This window comes from Semicossyphus pulcher, unplaced genomic scaffold, assembly GCF_022749685.1.
Source record: "Semicossyphus pulcher isolate SPU_LCO1_2020_fin unplaced genomic scaffold, fSemPul1.0.p SCAF_7, whole genome shotgun sequence".
NCBI lineage: Eukaryota > Metazoa > Chordata > Actinopteri > Labriformes > Labridae > Semicossyphus > Semicossyphus pulcher.
The window spans coordinates 24,983,544-25,005,026 of NW_027211748.1; the positions used below are offsets into that span (position 1 = coordinate 24,983,544).

Sequence of the window (21,483 nt, forward strand, 5' to 3'; positions counted from 1 at the left end):
AGATTTTCATCTGATTCGCCATGACATCAAATCAAGTCTGATAAGATTGTGGAGACATTTATGGAAACATTCTAAAATCGATCCCAGGTTTGTAATTCAACAGGCGAATTCGCCATCTTTCATCTCCCCTTTCAAAGTTCCCTCCCTGGACGCCTCCCTGGAATTTTAATATCTCCCTGGCAGGCCCGCATATACCCCCGGAAAGCAGCAGCGCTCCGAATCAAATCAGACCTCCAGATGATAGATGAGTGAGCCTAGTCACAGTCTATAATATATCTGGACTGCCAGCTCACTCCTGTGACAGTTGAAAAATGCCAGCGAGCCAGCAGGAGCCAGCGCCCGGCCCCCGCGGTGCTTTTTTTTCCTGCAGGTGCTACATTGAAATTCATTAGCAAGGTGGTTCAACATTTCAGAAAGTACAAGGGGAAGAGTGATTGAGGGTTTGCTGCGGGTGGTCACTGCGACCTGGCCTCAATGTGCTCTGATGCTTTGAGGGCACATTTGCTATGTGGTCTCACACGAGAAACGTGGGGAGGGGGTGGTCGACCTGGCATTTACCTTTGTCTTTGCGAGAGAGCAAAGCAAAATCGGCAGCTCGACTGCAAAGCGCAGGGACTCTGTTTGAGAGATAGAACAACTGAACTCCCTGGTGAGAGAGAGAGAAAAATGCCAGCTCAGCCCCCCAGGGCTTTGAGCGCCCACAGAGGTGTGCGTGTGTGTGTGTGTGTGGCTGGCGTAAAGTCTTACCATCGGCGATGAGGTGCTCCGGCACATGTAGGATTACGCGGACTGAGATGCTGCATGAGAGGTGAGAAGAATAAACCAGGCCGATGACGCAGCTGATGACACTGATCAGAGTCAGGGTGGTCTTATTGATGGGGCTCCGCGGGGAACCTGCTGCTGGAAACAAACACACAGGGAGGGAGAGGGGAGGGGTGGGAACAACAAACGATGGAGACATGTGAAGCAGTGACCGCTTTATGTTCCCTCACAACCCACATATACCATAAACATACATGCACACAGCCACACAAACGTAAACACGCACTGCCTACACAGGGAGTCATTTTACAAACAAGCCAAAAAAATGGGCTTAACGCCCATGAAAAGGACCTTTGGATCAAAAAGCCCAAGCCTTTGGGAGGTTTAGGCGAGGCATAGCTCAGTGGCACAGAAAAAGGTTTACCTTTGAAAGGTTTTAACATCCACGCTGGGATGTGGGGGGAAAAAGAGACATGGGTCTAAATAAAAATGGTTCAGAGGTTGTTTTTTTCCTCTGCTCTCCGTCTGCCTGAGCCGGAGCGCTTCCCTTATCTCTGTTACTCCAGAGTGCAATACAGAAAGTGTTAAATGTGACCTCATATATGCGCACACAGACACGCACACACACACAGAGCCACTGTGACCTTGGATAAAGCCACTCAAACTTTGTTTTGTCACCGGCAGGATAACTCCAGATTACATTGTCACTTTTAAATTGCTCTGGCAGAACTTTTTCATTCAGAAGCTGCCCGAGGCGATCCTTTAAACAAAAGCCAACGTAGAAAGCTGACCTATCGCATTATGTGTAAAGCTGGTTTATTTAATCACCTGACTTACCCAGAGACTGGATGTGGGGCATAATTTTCACCTTTTTGACATCGTTTTTTAAAGTTATATTTTTACACTTTTGGCTGCAGAATAAAAACTGGAATATTTAAAAACTGTCCTCTTTCCACTGACTCGAAGAAAACACTCCTGTCATGCTTCATGAATCATCCTCTCCTCTGAATCTAAACAACATCAGTGGGGCAGCTTGCATCCACTTTATTCTATTCTTAAGCTCTAATTAAAGGTGTTGGCTACACTTCTGGAGGCTTCGCCGTGTTTGTGACACCTGTGCACATGACGGGGGAGTAATTGGCTTGGAGGTGTTGTAAAGGCTTGTAACGCCTTCTGACAGCAGCTATTATTTTGAGGGCATTGTGTCTTTATTTTTTTCTTTTCCTCTCCCTATGTCTCTCTTCCACGCTCCATTACTGTACATCAAAGCTGCAGGGACATGGCATGCTGACAGATAAAGCATGCTGCACCACTTCACTTTGACAGCATTTGCACAGGATCCTGCTTAGAAATAATATTTGTGTGTAATATTATTTCAAAATACAGACTTTTTCATCTCATAAGACACAGTCAATATCAAAATATCCTGCTCTGACATCCTCTGATCTCATCGTCTTGTTTGATTTCACTCAACAAGACTGTATGCAGATGCACTGAGATCAGTCTTACATGCTCACAACCACTGCTTAAACATTATACACACATATATGTATACACAGCATACTGTATACACAACTTCTATGTACAATATTTCCTTTAGGAGTCAAAACCACCATCACACAGAACACTGGAGCAATCCATCTGCCGTATGCACTGCAAAGGTTACTTGTCATGCGTCGTGGCGATGGTAATACCATCAGACGGCGGGAGAAAACTGTCTGTAGGTGTGTGAGTCCTCCTTACCCCCTGAGCCCCACGCGCTGTTGGCGTTACCATTTCTCATACCTCGACTCCGGCGGCGACTGCGGTTTGGGTCGGTGTAAAAGGCCAGCTGAGGCTCGCTGTCTGCCTCCGTCCCAGAGTCCCCGTCTGGGTTCAAGAAAGTTGAACCCGCTGTTGAATTCACACAGAAATAAAAATACACCGACAATGAGGGGGAAAAAAAGATTCCGCACCAATCTAGGGAAAATTCGTCCTCCAGGTGGCCTCACAGAGGTGGCAGGGAAAGGGCATCCAGAATGGCAGATCAGTGCGGAATGATTGGGGCAAAAAGTTTCCTTCGATAAATCATTGACATGTAGGCTAATGGTTATGGAAGCCAGGCACAATGTTAACCGTAACATACATTAAAGAGAGGCTACTACTTCTGAATTAGCCATTTCAGGTACCAATCCGTCAAGGCTGTTTTGAAGAAAGGGTAGGCAGGTATTTCTTAAAGGAGAAGTTTGGTATTTTTACATATATTTTTTACAAATTTGTGTGTCGAAATTACCCTTTCAAACTTTTGGAATTGGTCCAGTAGACAGTCTCCGTCGTAGCTGCAATACGGCAGCATCATAATCCCCTGGAAGCGTGAGTTAGAGTTGGAGAGAGGATTTTGGGAGATACATAAAAAGCGTACAGAAAGCGTAGGTTAGTGTATTTGTTTTATCCTCGTCTGCGTGTTGCCCCCCTCTCTCTCTCTCCTCGTTCTCGCTTCAATTTCTATGAGCTCTTCGTCCGTATACTCTTTAGCGTCGAAATCAGGGAAATATCCAGCCATGGCTTTTGAAATATATTCCTGCTGGCAGTCCTCTAAACAAATCCTCTCTCCAAATAAAACTCAGGTTTCCACCGTCCTGTTCAGGCAACACCTCATCACCCACGAGATTTCAGAGCGAGACTTCTCCTTGAGCGAGACTTCTGTTTCTGGTTACACAAAAAGGATCTTAGACTTTAAAAAAAAGGAAGATCTTCGTAGGGATCATTCCCGTAATGTTGTCGGACACCTGGAGTAACAATCTAAGCCTCAGTCAGTGGCAGAAACAAGCACTTTTAGTGGACGTACTTTGATCAGGCGCATTTGCCCCAGGGGATTATGGTGCAGCTATTGCGGCCGTATTGCGGCTACGGCGGAGGACATCTACTGGACCGATTCCAAAAGTTTTTGTTCCTATGCGTCATTTCGACATACAAATTTGTAAAAAAATAGGGCCCAGGTTTAAAAATAGCGAACTTCTCCTTTAAAGCACTTTTTGTTTGATTCATTGAAATAACCTTTACATCAAGACAGCGATCGAGAAATCAAATGCTTTAATTAAAAAATCTAGTATCATCATGATTGGACGGCATATGCACTCACTGTGCAAAAGCGAGTCTTCCTAAAGCTAAACCTTGCAAAAGAGTCACACGTTAATGGCATTAATAGTTAGTTTGATACAGTTAGTGATGCATGCACTCCTCTGCAGTGGCTTTCACATTTTTCACATGTAGTTTACTCATGCTAGTGTCTTAACATTGCCTACCCCAGCTTTAATGTGTGTCCTTGACTGGACTGAAAATAAGAACCTGATGTTGAAAATTAGGCCAGAAGAAACTTCCCTGCGGAAGTGGCTGCAGACGTGTACACAATTCAGCTCCATGAGTTTGATCTGCCATTTTTTCGCTAAAAGCCCTTGGGGTTAAAACACTTTTAGTGAGTCGTACGTGACCTCGAGGCGTTTATTAAAACCTTCATGGTTTGCCTCGTAGATTGAACCTTTCACAGTGGATATTGTAAGTGTTCACAGTGGAGGCGAAATGATGTAATAATGTTGAAAATAAAAGTGGATATTTGAGTGCTGGATAAGAATAAAGCCTTCATTAGGTGCTGTATATTACTGTGGGTTTTATCAGTAATAAAATTAGTCCTTGGAAGTGCAAAGATCAGAACTCCATTTAGATTAATTTATGTTTTCCTATTGCATGAACAGTGAGTTCCAATTTGAATCATTGCATTATTATAATTGCAATATTCAAGTGTTTGTCTTCTTATTATTAACTCCAAGGTGACGCCTTCAAATTCCTTGTTTTGTTCGATCAACTCTCAGACGTGAGAATTGTAATTAGCACGATGAGAAGCTGCATTTGAGCGGCTGAAGGCACCTTATGTTTACTGACAGCACTGAACCACAACAGTTATTAAATCAGTTATTAAAAGGGATATTTATGACAAAATGACACATCGGCGTCTAAAAGGTTAACACATTTAAATGAAAAGGTATTAATGAGAAACGCGGGATGGCATTCAAACAGTGTATGAGATGGAAAACATGAAGATTAAAAACTCATCTTATCATGAACACAGAATGGGTCAGTGGTCTTTTGCTGAACAACACAAACATGACTCTTGTTTTCTTTATATATATATTTGTTTTTAACTTTTTCATGCTACCGTCAGCAAAAATGCCTTTTTATAGAACAAGAAAGAAAGTGTGCAGAATAAGTTTTTAAAAATGGAGGGAACGTTGAGGAATACTTTACATTTTGCATTTTGGTGCGATATTAGAGATCCCTCTTTTGCCTCAGTGTAAGAAATCTGCAGTGAATGGCGCCTTGTCGGTCATTTCAAGCTACAATATGATCTTAAGCATGAGGGTGGATGTAAACACCAGGTTAAAAAAAAGAGTTTCATAAGCAAACTGCTCTTAAACACAATATGTCTACAATGCATTTCAGCCGAGTGTGTTTTAGCAGAGGCATTAGCTATATTTAGAGGGCATGTATTGAAGCTTGTCTTACAAGTGTTAGCGGATTGCGAATCACAAAGTGAGGGGGAAAATCCATCAAAGCAGCAAAGATTTGCTGCCTCGGCGGGATGTATGTGAACCGAAATCAAAATCGTGCTAACGTTGCTCAGTGACAAGAGCTTTAAAAATCCCCAACCAAGACGCAGTGTTTGATTAAACTGGAGAGGATCCCTCAGCAAAAAGCGGGGGAATGAAAACACAGTTGGCAGCAATGTCAATGTGACAAACTGAGAAGGACTTCTTTTTCATGACAGCAGCTTCATCAGCTTTTCATATTGTTGCTTCTAGAACAATATGCAGCGAAGATATGAATGTGTTGTGTAAACATTATTGGCAGCCATGACTATCTGACAGCACAGACGTTGGTGTTGCTTTACTTCACAAGTGGGACGGCTTTTTTTTTGATGACACCATTGTTTCCGCATTTCACACGACTGATTTAATAATAAAGCAATATTCACTGCACAATTTCCCTCCAGAAATGTGTACTGGCAGGGAACAAAATCCTCTGCAACAGCAGTCAGTGTGCTAGAAAAACTCTGCCCTGAAATAAGGACAAATGAGATCCCCGTGCAGTAATGGGGGGAAGTGAGCTTCTTCTACAAACGTGCATCACGTTCCAATAACCTCAAATTAAATGCATAAACTTTAGTTAAATAACCATCATGCAGGAACATTCTGAACGCATGTGACACAAAAACTCTACATTACCAAACACACAATGTATTTCTTCAAATATTATGGTTTTAATATGTTTGACTGCTCCTGTTACTGGTAATACTAAAAACATTAACACTAGAAACGCCAGAGACGACGTCATTTGGCGTTGTGGTAGAAAAAAATTAATTATTCCGTCATTATGTGCGATACGTTTCCCTCCTGCCCTGACTTTTCCTAAATACCTATCCTGCACATGTCACAATGATGTAATTACATTCAGAAAAACTGACAGATGCGTTTTGTTGTTGTTTTTCACCCTCAACGACCCCCCCTGGCCGCCCAGTGACGTTGTTGACCGTTGGTACTTTCATCCTCGGGAGGAGAACAGACGCATTTGCGTAATAGCACCGAGACAACAGCTCGGACATCGAAACTGATTATGCACACAAGCACTTATAATCACTCACTTGGATTTAGCACAATAGAAGTAAATAATCGTAAGCGGTCTTATTATTCAGGAAAGGCTAAAAATGCTTTATAGATTTCAACTCAGGTGACATGGAGATTATTCTGTGAGAAAATGGCAAGCCGACACCGCAGACAAAGTGACGTGACACTGTGCTGTTACATAAAAAATAATTCATGCATGCATATTATTGCTACTGTCTGGTCCGTGTAGTCAAAAAAGTTGGGAACCCCTGCCCTACAGGGTATATCAGAACTTCCCCACAGTGCTGAAGCTACTCGGGAAACAGATGAGAGCTGCCTGTAAGACCCCAGCCATCCCGTCCCATCGCCCTACTGAACGTAAAAGGGAAAATCCTCTTGTGTTGGCAAAACGATTTACCAGCTACCTCCTTGAAAACACATATCAACAGGGTTCCAGGGTTCCCTGGCTGTGCGGAACACTCAGCCGTGATCTGGGAGCAGATTCAAACAGCCAAGCGTGAAAATGTATTGGGGTGGGGAACAGCTCCCCTGATGTGGCACAAAGCCTCAAGGAAGGAGAGGAAGGATCTGGTGTTATCAGAGGTGACCAGGATGGAGGAGGAGCAATACAAAATAAGAGCCATCAGTCTGCGGCAACAAGGAGACTGGACAACATGGTGGTGGTCAACATGACAGTAAGTTGGACTGACATGTGGAGAATGCCCCAAGCTAGGCTTAGTTTCCTCATCAGGTCCACCTATGACAGTCTACCAAGCCCCAGTAATCTTGCATCTTTGGTATGGCTCAAAGGAAAACTGCCATCTCTGCGATGCCTCGAACTCAAGCCTGCAGCACATCCTGTCCAGCTGTAAAACAGCACTGGCTCAAGGTTGGTACAGGTGGCACCACGAGTCCTGCAGAAGCTGTCTGAAGTCCCGGAGACACACAGGCTGGAAGCGACCAGAGACCACCCCTTAACACCACAGAAGCTAATCCACTTTGTTGGACAGGGAGGCACAGTACAGAACATCTCCCAGAAACAGAGATCCGCCTAAACGCCTGGGTGTGAGTGCAACATAAGAGTGGACCTCAATCAACAAGTGAAGTCACCACAACCTCTCTACGTCAAGACATCGTCCTTTGGTCCACAACAGCCTGGACAGTGATCATGGCAGAGCTCACTGTCCAATGGGAGGGAGGGATGGAGGCAGCATTTGAGCAAAAGTAGGACAAATACATGAAGCTGACAGCTAAATGCAGAGTATCAGGGTGGTCCGCTTTCAAGGCTACGTGGGAACATCCACCCAGCGCTTCTTGAGGAGTGTGACAGTGGTCCTAAACTCAAGAAGGCTCTCAAAGATCTGGCTGAGGAGGCAGACCAGGGCAGCTTCTGGCTCTGGCTAAGGACGAAGGATCAGGCGTGGGGAAGGTAAGGGACCTAGGGACAGCTGCAGGGGGCGGTGGGGAGATGTCCCTACCATTGCTCCGCCACCATGAGATGTTCCGCAGTTAATGGAGCGAAACATCGATGAAGGATGGCCTCTGGCTGATGACCCTGCAGCTGTCCTAATGGCACCGTCGGAGGTGTGACAGGCAGCGATGCCCTGCAGGTAGCCTTTTACCTGTGCTTTAAACAATTGTTTTTCTGGTCTGCAGTTTTTGAGCTCATAATTTTGTGGATGGATCATTTTAGCAATATTATTTGATTTATGATTTATTTAATTAACATAGTGGGAAAATGTTTTGACATCCTCCAATGACAATTTACTTTTTTTGCACAAAAAGGACATGGTAAAGAAAATGATACAACCCCTGCAATGCTGCTTATTTCTAAACCATGCGAGCAGCATGTCTCTATGGATGGCAGTGTTGGTCTGTCTGTCTGTCTGTCTGTCATCACTTTGGTCAATTATTTAATATTTTGACGACTACAACTTGAAATTCTGTTCAGACATTTATGGTCTCCAAAGTTTGTGACCTGGCGCCATCACAAGGCTGATACTTGTGTTTTGTTAAATGTCTCAACTACTTCTGCATTGGGCTACAATCCAAATTGGTACAAACAATCATGGTCCCGAGAGGAGGAATCATGGGGGCTTCATCCAATAAATTTAAGACCCAACACTATTTTGATGTCTGAAGAAATATTTTCAAAACTTGACTTTGTATACAGTGCTAAATCTCTGATTTAAGCATACAAACAGATTTAACTAAGTTGAATGACTAGCAAACATTATACTTGCTAAATATTAGCTTTGTCAATGGAATTACGATGTTGTGCTGAGACGTGCAGTAACCTCAAAGTCCCTAGCATGGCTGTATGCTCTTGCCATGCATCTTCAGATCTGCTTATCATTTTAAAAAAAACTTCACACCCCTCCTTTCCACCATAGCTTTTCTAAATGAGAGGTGGGGCAGCTGTGTCCAAACGTTTGTAATTTTTCTAAACCAACAAACCCACAGTACACCATCTCCACAACCTGACTAAGCCAGCTCTGCAGAGGTGAAAGGAATTACAGCATTACAGCTGATACTTTTTCTGTCAATACATCATGTCAGCACTACTGAAAAGCTAACATTAGGGGACCTAGTATACCAAAACACTGACACCACATATATCAAATTTGGTACGTATAGAGTTTTGTGATTTTTCTCTGGATTCAACATACAGTGGCTTACAGATATAGTAGTGTAATTAAGTGTAATGGTCAACCCAACTAAACCACCTGTTGTTTTCAAGGTATTTCCTACGAATGTTTAAGCTCAAAGCCACAGGAAGAGAAGCTTTTAAGTGGCTCTCTAAGTACCTGAACAGAGAAGTGCTGTCAAGGACGGCTTTGAGGCTGCACAAGCTTCACAGAGGAGAGCACATAAAAGAAGTGCTGGCTACAATGTAAAGTACTACACTCCGATAACTTAAAATGGGTCAAAGTGCAAACAGCATGTTCTGTCTGTGATGTACAAGGCGGAAAGTATTATGGGATGCACTTAAGAGAAAATGTACTTTAAAGCTTATAAGGTGAGTGCATGTTGACCTATACCAGAGTTCTGCAGCTGGAAATGACTGAGATAACATTTGTGGCACAAGATAAAAGTGTACATGAAAAAAACCCAAAATGTATCAAATGGAGTGGTAGCACATCCAAAATGAAAGTTTACAACAAAGTCCCAATTACAGGGCTGTTTCTTGTAAATGCTGTCCAAAAAACGTCCATGGTATCACAGGTTCAGCACGGTGCTTCCATGTAGTTTTATCACAGGGGCACGGATGTCTACTCTTTCACTTGAAATATAATGGTGGGTCTCTGCCTGGCTTACTGAGGAGAATAAAGAGTCTCCTGGGGAATTAAGTCTAAATCTCACACAGCAGGTATTCATCAGCCTTCGCTATTAAACAGGAACCAAGTTGTGCTGCTCTCAACGCTCTTTTGAAAACAAGACAGCCTCCTCACCGCAGGACGTTCACCCACAACTCAGCATGCATAGCAGGCAAAAGTACCTCTTATAAAACAACAAAATAAAGTTATTTTGTCCAGAGCTCCACAACTCGAAAATATGAAATGGTGCAAGGGCTGAGAGAGCAGGAGGTTGGTGGCAACAGGATGGCAATCTATCTGGATGGGAAGAAGTGGAAACAACTTGTGAGTATAAAGACGTCAAAGCAACAGAAAATATGGCTCTAATATTAGGAAGAGCATATAAAAACAACCAATCATGAGGTATTCTACCGCTGCCAGCAGAATATTGATAAATAAGGTTACAGGAATTTAAGAAGTGATAAATGATCAAAATTAAAAGCCTGTTTGGTTTCAACTGTCTTTATTTCTTTAAAAGGTGTAACTGATCAAGTCGAACTAATTTCCAGCTGGATTGTAAGTCCTCTGGATGCAAACCATAGTAACGATACGGTGCATTGATAGTGTAGAAAAAAGGAAATTAAGGTTGTTAAAACAATGAGATCAAATTAGAGCTGTAATGATGAGTTTGGTGAGCTGTTATTTGGTTCAAGCTAAGAGGAGACTTCTACGGTGAGTAATGAACAGAAAAGTCCTGATCAAATGAGTCATATAGTTTGACGTCTCGCTGCCGGTATCCAAATAAAGACAACAGTCTGAAGCATAATCTGAAATTAAACATTCACACTTTGAACAGGACAAAGAAAAATGAAGAAACTAAAAGCTCACCCAGAGGTGGGCGAGACATGAGGCCAAGAAACTGTGAGGTGGATTTCAGAATAAATGAAATACACTGATACTGAATCATGCAGTGTGACTTCCACTTCCAGAGGAAATCATAAACTACAAATTTCATTGCAAAATAATGTCCATAAATCAGAGCGGGAGACATAAAACAGGTTTCTCTAGAACTCGCCTGAGAATCATCAGGTTTAAAGTGTTTTTCAGTATCAAAGTGATGCATCCATAGTCACAGTGCAAGCGAGATGGCTAATGCAGCATACTTTTAATGGTGTTAAAAGTTTTCATGCAAACAAATATGGGCTTAACAGCTTGTACCTGAATATTACAACAGTCCATTTCATAAGCTAGGCCGACATTTTTGACTCCATTATCAGGCAAAACTCGAATTTCACAGTGTGACGAGAAAACTAAAATGGAAGCTCTTCACACAGGAAAGAAAAAAACTTTACGACGTCACTCTGAACGACCGTTTAAATAACAGGAAGGTCAGCAAGTCCACAGACAAAAGGAGGTAATTGCAGGTGTTATTATAACTGGAGTGCAAAATTTCAGACAGGATTAAAATCACAGACCAGTGCAGGAAAAGTCAGAACTAACCAACCTCTGTAATAAAATAAATCCGAATGAAGTCTCAGGAGGTTGGTTTGATTCATTTTTACCCCATGACAGGAACCCCTCAGAAAAACAGTATTCAGTTAATGCCTATAGTTCCATGCATATTTATTATTTACCAAGTGGTGACAGCAACTTTTGTTATATATGCAGAAGTACAATAACTCCACCGTCACATTAACCTTGTCAAATAATCATTAACTTCATTATGTTGTACAGTCCGTAACTAAATTGGAATAAATTATGCACCTGCACAGCAATAATAATCATGAACTGATAGGAGCCTGCAGGCCTGAGGGCCACTCTACTCACTGTGTCTGACATCGCATTTTCCCATTTGGCAACTTTGGTACTCGAGTTGCTTTAGAAGTAACTCTGGAGTCCATTAAATGTGCTGACATATGGAGAGAAGAGAGGCATGTGGGCATCTTCAGCGGCGAAGAGGGAAAGAGCCATTACCTCACCTGCCTCCTCCTCCTCCTCACACATGGACAGAAGTTGTCCTCCGAGAGCGACAACAGCTCTTTCTGTGCATATTTTATGACAACGATGAAAATAGTTGACTGGAAACACCAACAACAGAGACTCCAAACTGCATAGACCAGATCTAATTGCCTGCTTAGACAGCCTCATTCCTATGCAGCTGGAATACTAACCTGCGCCACAAAGCACTGATATTTCAAAAGCAGTGTGTGTGTGTGTTAGTGTGTGTGTGTGTGTGTGTGTGTGTGTGTTAGTTAAATGCATTAGGAAGCAAATCCTTCTATTTCCCTTTACCGCGCTGATAAAAGTGATACTACGGTGGTAATGAGTGTGCAGGATTTCTTCTTTGTTGATACTCTTTGCTACATATTTTACATACCTGCTGTCACAATAAAGTTAATTTAACTGCATTAATTAGGAGGCACAAAGCAGATGAAGGCTTTGTACGAACAGATGCAGTGAGAGAATGAGACAGATCAAGACACCAACACAAGAGAGGGACAACTTTAGGTGGACAACAGAGCCTCTTGATCACTCTGTAAACACAGATGTGTTTTTAGGGACTGTAATGTTTCTCATGAAGCATGCCTCTGTGTTTGGGCATACAGTGTGTTGCATCTTACAGTCCTTCTCTTATAATTATAACAGCACTATGAACAAAATTTGACATAAACTGAATGCAGAGCCTCAGTGATCCCTACAGGCTGTGCTGCCCAGTCTGGCCAAACTGGTCTGAACCGAACAACTCGCCATTGTTGGCCATTTGGTACCATCTGTTGGACGGCTTCCAAACAGGAACAAGACCACCAGATGTTGCTGGTGACGACCAGATGGGAGAAACATTTTGCCATTATAAATAATTGCGTGATCAGGCCAGGGGATACTGATTTGCCTGAGTAAAATTCCAGAGGTGATCTGCCACAAACGGTCCTGCTGAATGAAAAAGGGTTTCTGTTAGAGTGGGTGATTTTTGCTGCAGACGAGGAGGTGGAATTACAACCCAAGAAGACCAGAACGAATAAAACATCCATGAATTTCAAGAAATGACAGATAAAGACTAAAACTGCTACAACAATTTATTACTGAGATACTGCCCTTAATAGATTTGTATTACTAATGTGTGAATGGATAGCTTTCCTTTTGCAAATTACTTCATCAGCTAACATTACGAAGCAACCAATACCAGATCCATGGAGCGCAGCTAAGTTAAGGCTAGCCAGCTAACCGTGACTTGCTTGTTCTCTGTTGTACTTTTTGAGTGGACATGTTAGTGTCATCATCACATTGGCCTGTGAACCTATTTGGCAACAAAGACAACTAACTTATGTATTATGATAAACTGCGTTAATTAAAGGCAGACATAAATGATGTAACAGAACAAGGCCAACAGGTCCTTGTCAGGGAAACAGCTGGCGCATGTATTTGTGTTTGAAAACTTGTGGTCAAACAAATCAATTGTTCTCGGTGTGAAGAGTCTCCTTTAATGTCCATCAGACAAAAGTTTACAGGACTCAAAGTTATCATCGTAGGATGAACAGCAGAATTACCACCATCATACTCCAAAGTAAACACTAAGAAAAGTTTGCTTGAAAATACTTGTTTGACCAAAACAGCACAAAGTCACATGACATTGCCAGACGACTCTACTTTCTCTCGGTGTCAGAACCCGGCTGCTGCAACACACTGATCTCATTCAAATGAATGGGGACGGTGTTTGTTTTTGGCCCAGCACTAATGTGTGTCCAAACACGCCATAAGACCTTTTAACTCTTGATCACTTTGGTATAAAGTCTCGCAGACTGTCTGAAAAGTAAACATCAGTGTTTTGTTTGCAGTTCAATGAAGCCTTGCTGCAGGATTTCTGGGCACAGAACTTTTTAATATTCTAACATTGCCATTTGGAGCTGCCGACGGTGCCTAGTGCCGCTCTGTCAGATGGATTGGGCTTTCTTTGTTCTCACTCTCTATTACTGATAAAAGGCTTTCCTTGAATGTTGTTTTCCTGCATCCTGTTTCTCTGATTTGAGCTCTCAGCGATGCCGTGGCGGCTGCAGGTGTGCACTGAAACAGTCAAGGTCAGACAGGGAAGAAAGAAAAGATACCCCAAACAAAATACCCCAAGAGTCATGTTGGGTTTCACCAGTCATGAATGAAACATAATTACAATGGATATGTGCTAGAACAAACACATGTGAGGTGGCTGTGATCAAATGCATAAATGGATACTTTGCTTGCGTTGCTGTGTTGCAGCTTTATAATTACATTTCTTCCTAACACTCAGGAGAGGAGATCTGAATTACTTTGTTCTGTGTTCTCTTCTGTTGCAAAAAAAACTGTGTGTCTGTGAGTCTCTCCACAGCGACTAACTCCACAAAATTGTTTTTAATTGGGCTGAGAATAAAGCATCTGTGCAGCCAAGTGTGGAGGGAAGTGAATTATGGTCTGAGGTCAACTGAAAATTTCCAAAATGACATTTTGAAAATGTCACTGCCTTCTTTTTCTCTTGTTTATCATAATGGCATAATGTCTCTCCATTTCTTCAGCTGTAACTTTTTAACTTTCTGTAAATGTAGCTGTCTCTTCGTTTCCTGTGTTCCTCAATCTCCTGTCATACAGTACAAACACCTACGCTCTCACAGCTTGTGCAGGCAGAGGTGAACGGAGGAGAGATGAGACCTCAGGATGATGACAGCGCTGAGTGCAAATGAGTCACGCACAAAAAGAAGTGAAGATATCAATGGGAATATGGAAGGAAAAATGGTCTGATTTATGACTGCAAAAAGACCACATGAAACATAGAGATGCATATGTTCACATTCACACCACATTCACACGAAACAGTTTTATTGATTCATTGTTCAAAGGGTATCCATCTCAGAGAAACACAGGGTTTATCCTCAGTGTCCTGCAAAGACCTTATGTGTCCTCATTTAACTTCTCCATCAAAGCCTTGTTTCCTTGAAGTATTATTGATTACTTTTGTCTCATGAGTTTACATTTGGTCCAAATGGCATTCATGAGTTAGTCAATTATTAAACCTGTGTGGTGGCATTCATTGACTCACAATGACCAGCTTGGTAAAAGTAACAGTATGTGCACTTTGCCACTGATCTCAATGCTGCTGCAAGTTTAACACTTAATGCCTGAAATTCAGGTCTCATTCTGAAATATTTTCAACTTATTTTTGAGTGTGCCATGGCCTTTGAGTAGATTTTCTGGGCAAAGAAACATAACAATCTGAATTAGACTCAAGATTTTCCATAAGCCGGCAGCCTGTGCACCTAAAAGTCAAACTGAAATTTAAATCAGTGTACATCTCCTCTGTGTTCTCCAAAAGGTGAGGGTTTTTGGTTCTGAGTGCAAATATCTGTTATTTGATTGGAGAATTATCCGTGTGGATATTCACAACAGATCAAAAGTAAAAGCAACTTAAAAATCCGGACCCATGAAAGCAACGATGTTAACACTACCTGCGGACGACTTGAGCAGATATTAATAAAATATTATTATAAAATAACTCACACAAAGACGTGGAGGAAATCTGTGCAAGCTGGATAGAGTGATGCAGCTTTCTGAGTGGAATATGATAGGCCACGAAAGGTCCTCTTATATTTTGAATATTGAATGAATCGAATTAAATTATTGAAAAAGATGGCATAACATTCGCAGGCTGCAAAGTTCAAGGTTGTGCACTCACCACTGCAGCAGCTGACTGCTGGTTTCCTAACAACCCAGGCTCTCACATTCTGTTAAACAATGCTCTTAAGACTCTTACAACGTGTCTACACAGACACACTTCTATTCAGTAAATACAGCTGTGAACACCGGCTGCATAACGGCGTGTGAAAACAGCTGATTAAAACTTTGCTTTGTATGGAGTCAAAAAGATTTCTTAGCTAGTAAAATAATGTTCACAAATAATTTCACACTCTGCAGTGGAATGCGTAAAAAAATTGTCCTCACGCATTCAAGTTTGTGAAGTGTAGAAATATTTTGTGCTCACAGATAAGATTTGCAAAAATGTGTAAAAAGTTTTTGTAGCTGTAGAAACTATTTGTGTTTGTGTGCTGAGAATTTGTGCCACAATATTTAAAGATTTTAGAAAGTCCGAGTTGCAGAGACAGAAGTTTCCTATGTGCAAGTACGCCTCAGCTAACCAGCCAATCAGCGCGCCTCCACGTTGTCCACTGACAATCCAATCAGAGGAAGCTAAACTGTCCAATCAGGGCGCAACTGATTCTAGCGTTCGCTCATTCTAACAGCTGAGAGCAAGAGCTAAGTTAGCCTTGTGTTGCAAATACATGGGCCAGACGTGGCCATCGAATAGGCCAGGGGGATCTGGCACAGAGTAGTTCCTGGAGCAGGCTAACTCTGCCCGGTGTCGAGGCTCTGAGCGCAGGGTCTGTTAGTGGTCACTTCTCAGACTAGCACAGCAGCTCAGACCAATGGGAGTTCGGAGTTGTCAGGCCCAGGGCAGGGGGCACTCAAATTCGTAGGTCTATTTTATTCCATTTTACGCCTTTACCTGCAGAGATAGTGAGTTGTGCTCGGAGCGTAGCCAAAAGTAACTAATCTAGAATCAGTGCGAGCCTGAACTGATACTATGAGGACACAGCCGGATCACTGAAGCTGCTGCTGCTCGGCTAATACAGTGCTCACGCAACACCTCCTGCCAGGACCTGCTTTTTCCTTTAGAGAAAAGAAATTAATTGAATTTTTTATTCCCTTGTACAAAATGAAAGAATAATTTAAATTTCAGTTTGACTTGAAAGTCTGTTATTAACTGGACAGACTTGTTTTTTTAAATCTAAACTCCCTTGATGTATTTTTCAGCATTTTTTTTAATGAGATATTTCAAAAAGCAGCACTAACTTAACTATTTCTAAATTAAACAAATATCAGATGCATTAAATCCACAAGGCTTTCCCCTGCCAGCCACAGTGTCGACATGTAAAATTAAAACAGTAAAGCTACAAAGTGTTTCTGCTCATTGCAGCTGGTTGTGGGTAGACTCACGTTGCGGTGGTGACCTGTCGTCTCCTATTCTCTCTAATCTATGGGAGACGGTGACTCACCACGGGTGTTGCTGGAGAGCCGTTTGCGTTGGCTGGTGGAGGTGTTGTGTGGAAGCAGAGTGTTCTGCTGGTGGTTGCTGTCGATGGGGCTCGTGGCGATGATGTTGTCCTTGTACTTGTTCATTAGAGCCAGCTTGGTGTTGTCACTCACTGTGGAGAAGTGGAATAGGATTATAAACGCTGGAAAATAAAAAGGTAGGAGTAGAAAAAGGCCAGACTGAAAGATCGCTCTCTGAAATGAGAAAGCAGCCACTTGGAAAAATGTGTTGTTCTTAGCTGGATCTAAGAGGCTTTAAAACCACAATGTAGCAAACACAAAGTATAGCAATGCTAACAGACACATCTGGCATGTTGTTTACTGTGGGAAAAGACAAACAGCCAATTTAAAGAGAGAAAAGCTGGCATGAAATTAAAACTCATTAAGGGAATATAGAGAAAGCATTCAAGTCTCAGAGGATGGCATTATCTAATTGGGGAATATTAAGAGATGAAGTTCCTGAGAAGCAAGAAAACATATTATAATAGAAGTATAATTTATGTAGCAATATTCTCGGAGGAATAATTCATCGAAAAAATACGATTGTTTTTGTTAAATGAGTCACACACAGTTTTAGCCCTGCTACCTGCACTACTTTAGGGACATCTGTTCAACTACTTGATGGATCCTGCTGATAGTTCATTCACGGTTCAGCTAGAATCCTAATGTTTCATTAATTTATCAGCCAATGGAAAGAGAGTAGGTTCCCCATACAGGGAATGTGACACTTTCAATTCTGCCACAAAAGTATAAGGGGCAAACAGTAACTAAACTAAATGTGAGAGTAAAATGTTCATAGTAATACACACAATGTATGAGGTAACCTTGTAAACATGTGGTGTTTTTCATGTGACATATCAGGGACAACATAAGAGATCATCTCCATGGCTGGGCCTGTCTGCTTTTAAACTGCAGTGTACCAAGGACAGGCTGAACAACACGTTTTCAGATTGGCAGGTTTGAGACGTTACAAACCTAAGGAGCCAATCCCGTTAATGGACGGGGTGACGCTATGCATATCATTATGTGTAACCTATGGCGATGCGCGAGCCAGTTGTAACCCACGTCATAATTTTGCAATCTCACTACTGACTGCTAACGTTAACGTTACTACTTCTAATTACTACATTTCAAGCTAGCTAAGTTTCAACAAGTTGCCGCTAAACAATGGCAGAGACGTGCTTTGTTTTAGCGACGGAGGGGGCGGTTGATGCGGAGATGCCTTGGTAGGATTTTTACACGGTAATTAAATGTATTTTGCAAAAAAAAACATATCAGACAGAATTTATTACTACAAGCAGAGCATTTTATGTCTTAAAACATGACGAAAAAGGTGTGGAAAAGAGTAGCATGCCATTTAATGCAAATATATTACAAAACAGGTCAGCCCATGTACTGTTAAAGGAAATCATGTATATGATGATTTTAAGTTTGTTAAAGTCGAGTTGAAATGAAAAATTTTAATCCTTTTAGATCACATCCCCAGTAATATTGTGCATCTATTTGACAATATAGGCCAAAAAAAATACAGAAAATCCATTTCTTCGTATTCTTATATCAAAATCCGATCATTTTTTCTTCCTGTAAAACAAAATATCACATGTGCTTACGTAAGCTAGTACCAACCAATAATATCATGACCTCCACCTGTCAATCAATCTGCAACATTTAGCCGCAGAGCACCAAGAACGCTCGGTCAGTTAGCTAGCTACTGTGCTGTGGAGAACGTCTGTCTACGCCCACTTCTCAACCTTCTCAGCCGTTTCATCTCGACTTTAATGAAGTAACCTCACAATTACCTTTTTTTTGTGTGGAAAGAGCTCAAAAATACTTAAATATGTTTTCAATGTATATTTTGTAACTGTAAAGGTGAAGGCAAACATAATTTACCATATTCAAACCTTAATAAAACCTTATTTAGATGATAGATTACATTAAATTAATTTGTTTCATGTGGCTGTATAGGGGAAAAAATCATACGTTTTTTGTCAGTATTAGCATAATATTTTTTTACACCTAAAAGAATACCAAAAAGAGAATACTTTAAGTCTTGGGCAGAGACTGTTTCCACTAAAAACAATCAGAAAGACCTCACAAATCATCCGATCAATGTATGTCAGGTCTTTGCATCGTAACTTTAAGTGCCCAAATACGTTTAAACACATAAATCCAATTTTACATGTAGAGTTTGTGTTTTAATAGTTGAAAAGTAAATAAAAGCTGTATTGTATCATTTAAATGGGGTGTTTAATGCAAGCAAGCAGCTATGCTATGAGGTATACTGCATTATGACAGTAAAAAGATGCAATATTGATTTTACAAGTGGAAACCGGCATAAGTTAAAGTGACATACTATTTTAATGCACTTCTTTATGTATTCATTACTATTACTCTATTCTGAGAAGAAAGGTCAGCGCAGACAATATATATATTCACTGAAATCGTTGTTATTTTAGCCCAAATTTCCTACACTCGTGACCTCTAGTTGTTTTTATTGTTCGGTATTCTATGCATGACCTGCTGCCTTCATTTTCTATTCGTCCAGTCCATCACTATAACCATCCTAAATGCATAATGCACGGGATTATTCCGCTCCCATCCCCTCTGAGGTTGGCCTGTTAGGATTTTATAAGAACACTGTGGGAGAGCTCCGTCACCATAACTGATCTCTTGATAAATCTGCTGCTGATTGAAATTCAGAGGGTGTACCTGCATTAAAACTTCTCCACTGCATAGAGTCACTCTCATGGGAATGGAGCTCAACTGCAACGTCCGCTGATTATGGAAAACAAATGTTTCTCAAACAAATTCTTGGCAGGAACACAAGCCTTTTGGTTATTTCAAGTGTGAGGAACAAACTCTCTGAAGGAAAACCTGCAGTTTAATTTTCTATTTGGTTTACTGTCTCAACACTCGCATAACTAATGTCCTTATAGTGATTATCAAACTGCAGAAGTACGGGCTTATTTGTGTTTGATCATAAAAGTATTTCACTCATACAAAGTGTTTCATGTTTGTGAAACTCCACAATATTTGTCCTCTATTCTATTTTTATTCATTTTGATGATTACTTTGCACCTCTGTGAGAAAATAACACACGTTAAAGGTATTTAATTAAAATTCCAATTAGTTTTCTGTGGTTTCACACTGATTATTTCAATTATTGCAGCTGTGTTAACGTAATTATCTTCTCCCCTGCTTAGAAAACAATTACTGTTGTGCGCTTACATCCTTCCCAATACCATTAAATGCAACCTTTTTGACATACTATCTTATTACTTGATTTTTTATTATAAAATATATGACAGCGAAGGGGGTGAAGAAAACAAACCTCTGAAAGCTTCAGCAACAGACCCAAGTTAGATTTTAAATAGATTCCAAAACGATTAAAAATGTTCATTTAGGCACAAAAGAAAAGGCAATTAACCCCCTTGGTATCCCAACATAGAACAATAATTAAAGAAACTTTCGGCTAATAATGTATTAATGGTTCAATTATGAATGTCGATACCTTGAAAAGTTAAAGCAGTAATACGTGATTATTTTTAGCCGACCTAGTTTAATGCATCACTGAAATATTAAGTTGGTTAAACATTAAATAAATGTAGAGAAAAATACAGCTAGATGTTTAACTTTTAATCAAGTCACCTACTTTCTTTAAGCTCCTGTGACAAACGTTTGGTTTGTGTTGATTTTGGCGCCCCCTGTGGACAAAGCTGTACCTCTTATCTCTTTGCTCATTTGTGTCCTGTACATGTTTAAGTGGTGAATTATAACAAAAAATATCATCCTGCTTTCTTTAACAGTCACATGTATCACTCACTTCAAATCTTTGCCCCAGGAAATGTAAACAAAGGCAGCGCGCAGTTAAATGCTTCGTCTGACACCTACCTCCGCCAGCCGTTTCAGGCATTAAAAATAACTATATAGAAATAATCAATCTTGTCGCTGATGGTCTGGTTTGCTTTTGTAGGTCATATAGAGTCATCAGAATGAATTTCAGTCTGTTTCATAACCAGTGAAAGACTCCTCAAAGGAGCTTTAAGGAAACAAGCACTTTAGACAAAAGACAAAGTCTGTATTGTTCTGAAAATAACAGAAGTAATCTGTAGCTTTAGACCTCAACCTGGATTTAGTCATCACACTGCATACATAGGCATTGAGCAGACAAAGATCAATATTAGCATTCATTTAGCTTGGGTGGAGTTTCTCTGGCCCTGTGACAAATGTATGTCAAAACGAGCTTTGTCAGAGACATTATCAATCAAATCAACTTTATTTATATAGCACTTTACACATAGATGGATTACTGCATGGGCAAAGTGGGCACAAGCCCAGGGCCCTGGGGCAATGGGGGGGCCCTTGTCCTTAAGAATTAATATCTTTTTTTTATGTGTAAAGTATTTTAGTTTGGAAATTAATGTTTTTTTGACAATTTTGTTTGAATCAAATTGTTGGATTGGTTTTTAATTCAATTTCAATCCCATGGACATAATAACTTTCTATTTCGTGGTCCAAACAACATTTTGAAACTGGAGAAACGTCTGCTCAGCAGGTTGACAAAAGTCAAACAAAGGAAAGAAAGAGATGCTAAAGATGCTGCTTTGCTACATCAAATATCCAGGATTTCGACAGTTTTCAACAAAAAGCAAGTGGAACGTGATTGTGATTTGTTTAGG

General features: G+C 41.0%; 1 protein-coding gene across 2 annotated transcripts in view; it reads right to left on the minus strand.

Annotated features, from left to right (window-relative positions):
- astn1 (astrotactin 1) overlaps nt 1–21,483 on the minus strand; it is a 440,186-nt gene that overhangs the window by 326,183 nt on the left and 92,520 nt on the right. The window contains exons 5-7 of one of the 2 annotated variants that reach the window (XM_069684331.1): nt 16,768–16,917; nt 2,506–2,655; nt 748–894 (exon numbers count right to left, since the gene is read on the minus strand). In XM_069684331.1, the coding sequence (XP_069540432.1) occupies nt 748–894; nt 2,506–2,655; nt 16,768–16,917 (447 nt within the window). Of the gene's footprint in view, nt 1–747; nt 898–2,505; nt 2,656–16,767; nt 16,918–21,483 lie in introns of both variants that reach the window. The other variant, XM_069684330.1, reaches the window with a different exon arrangement.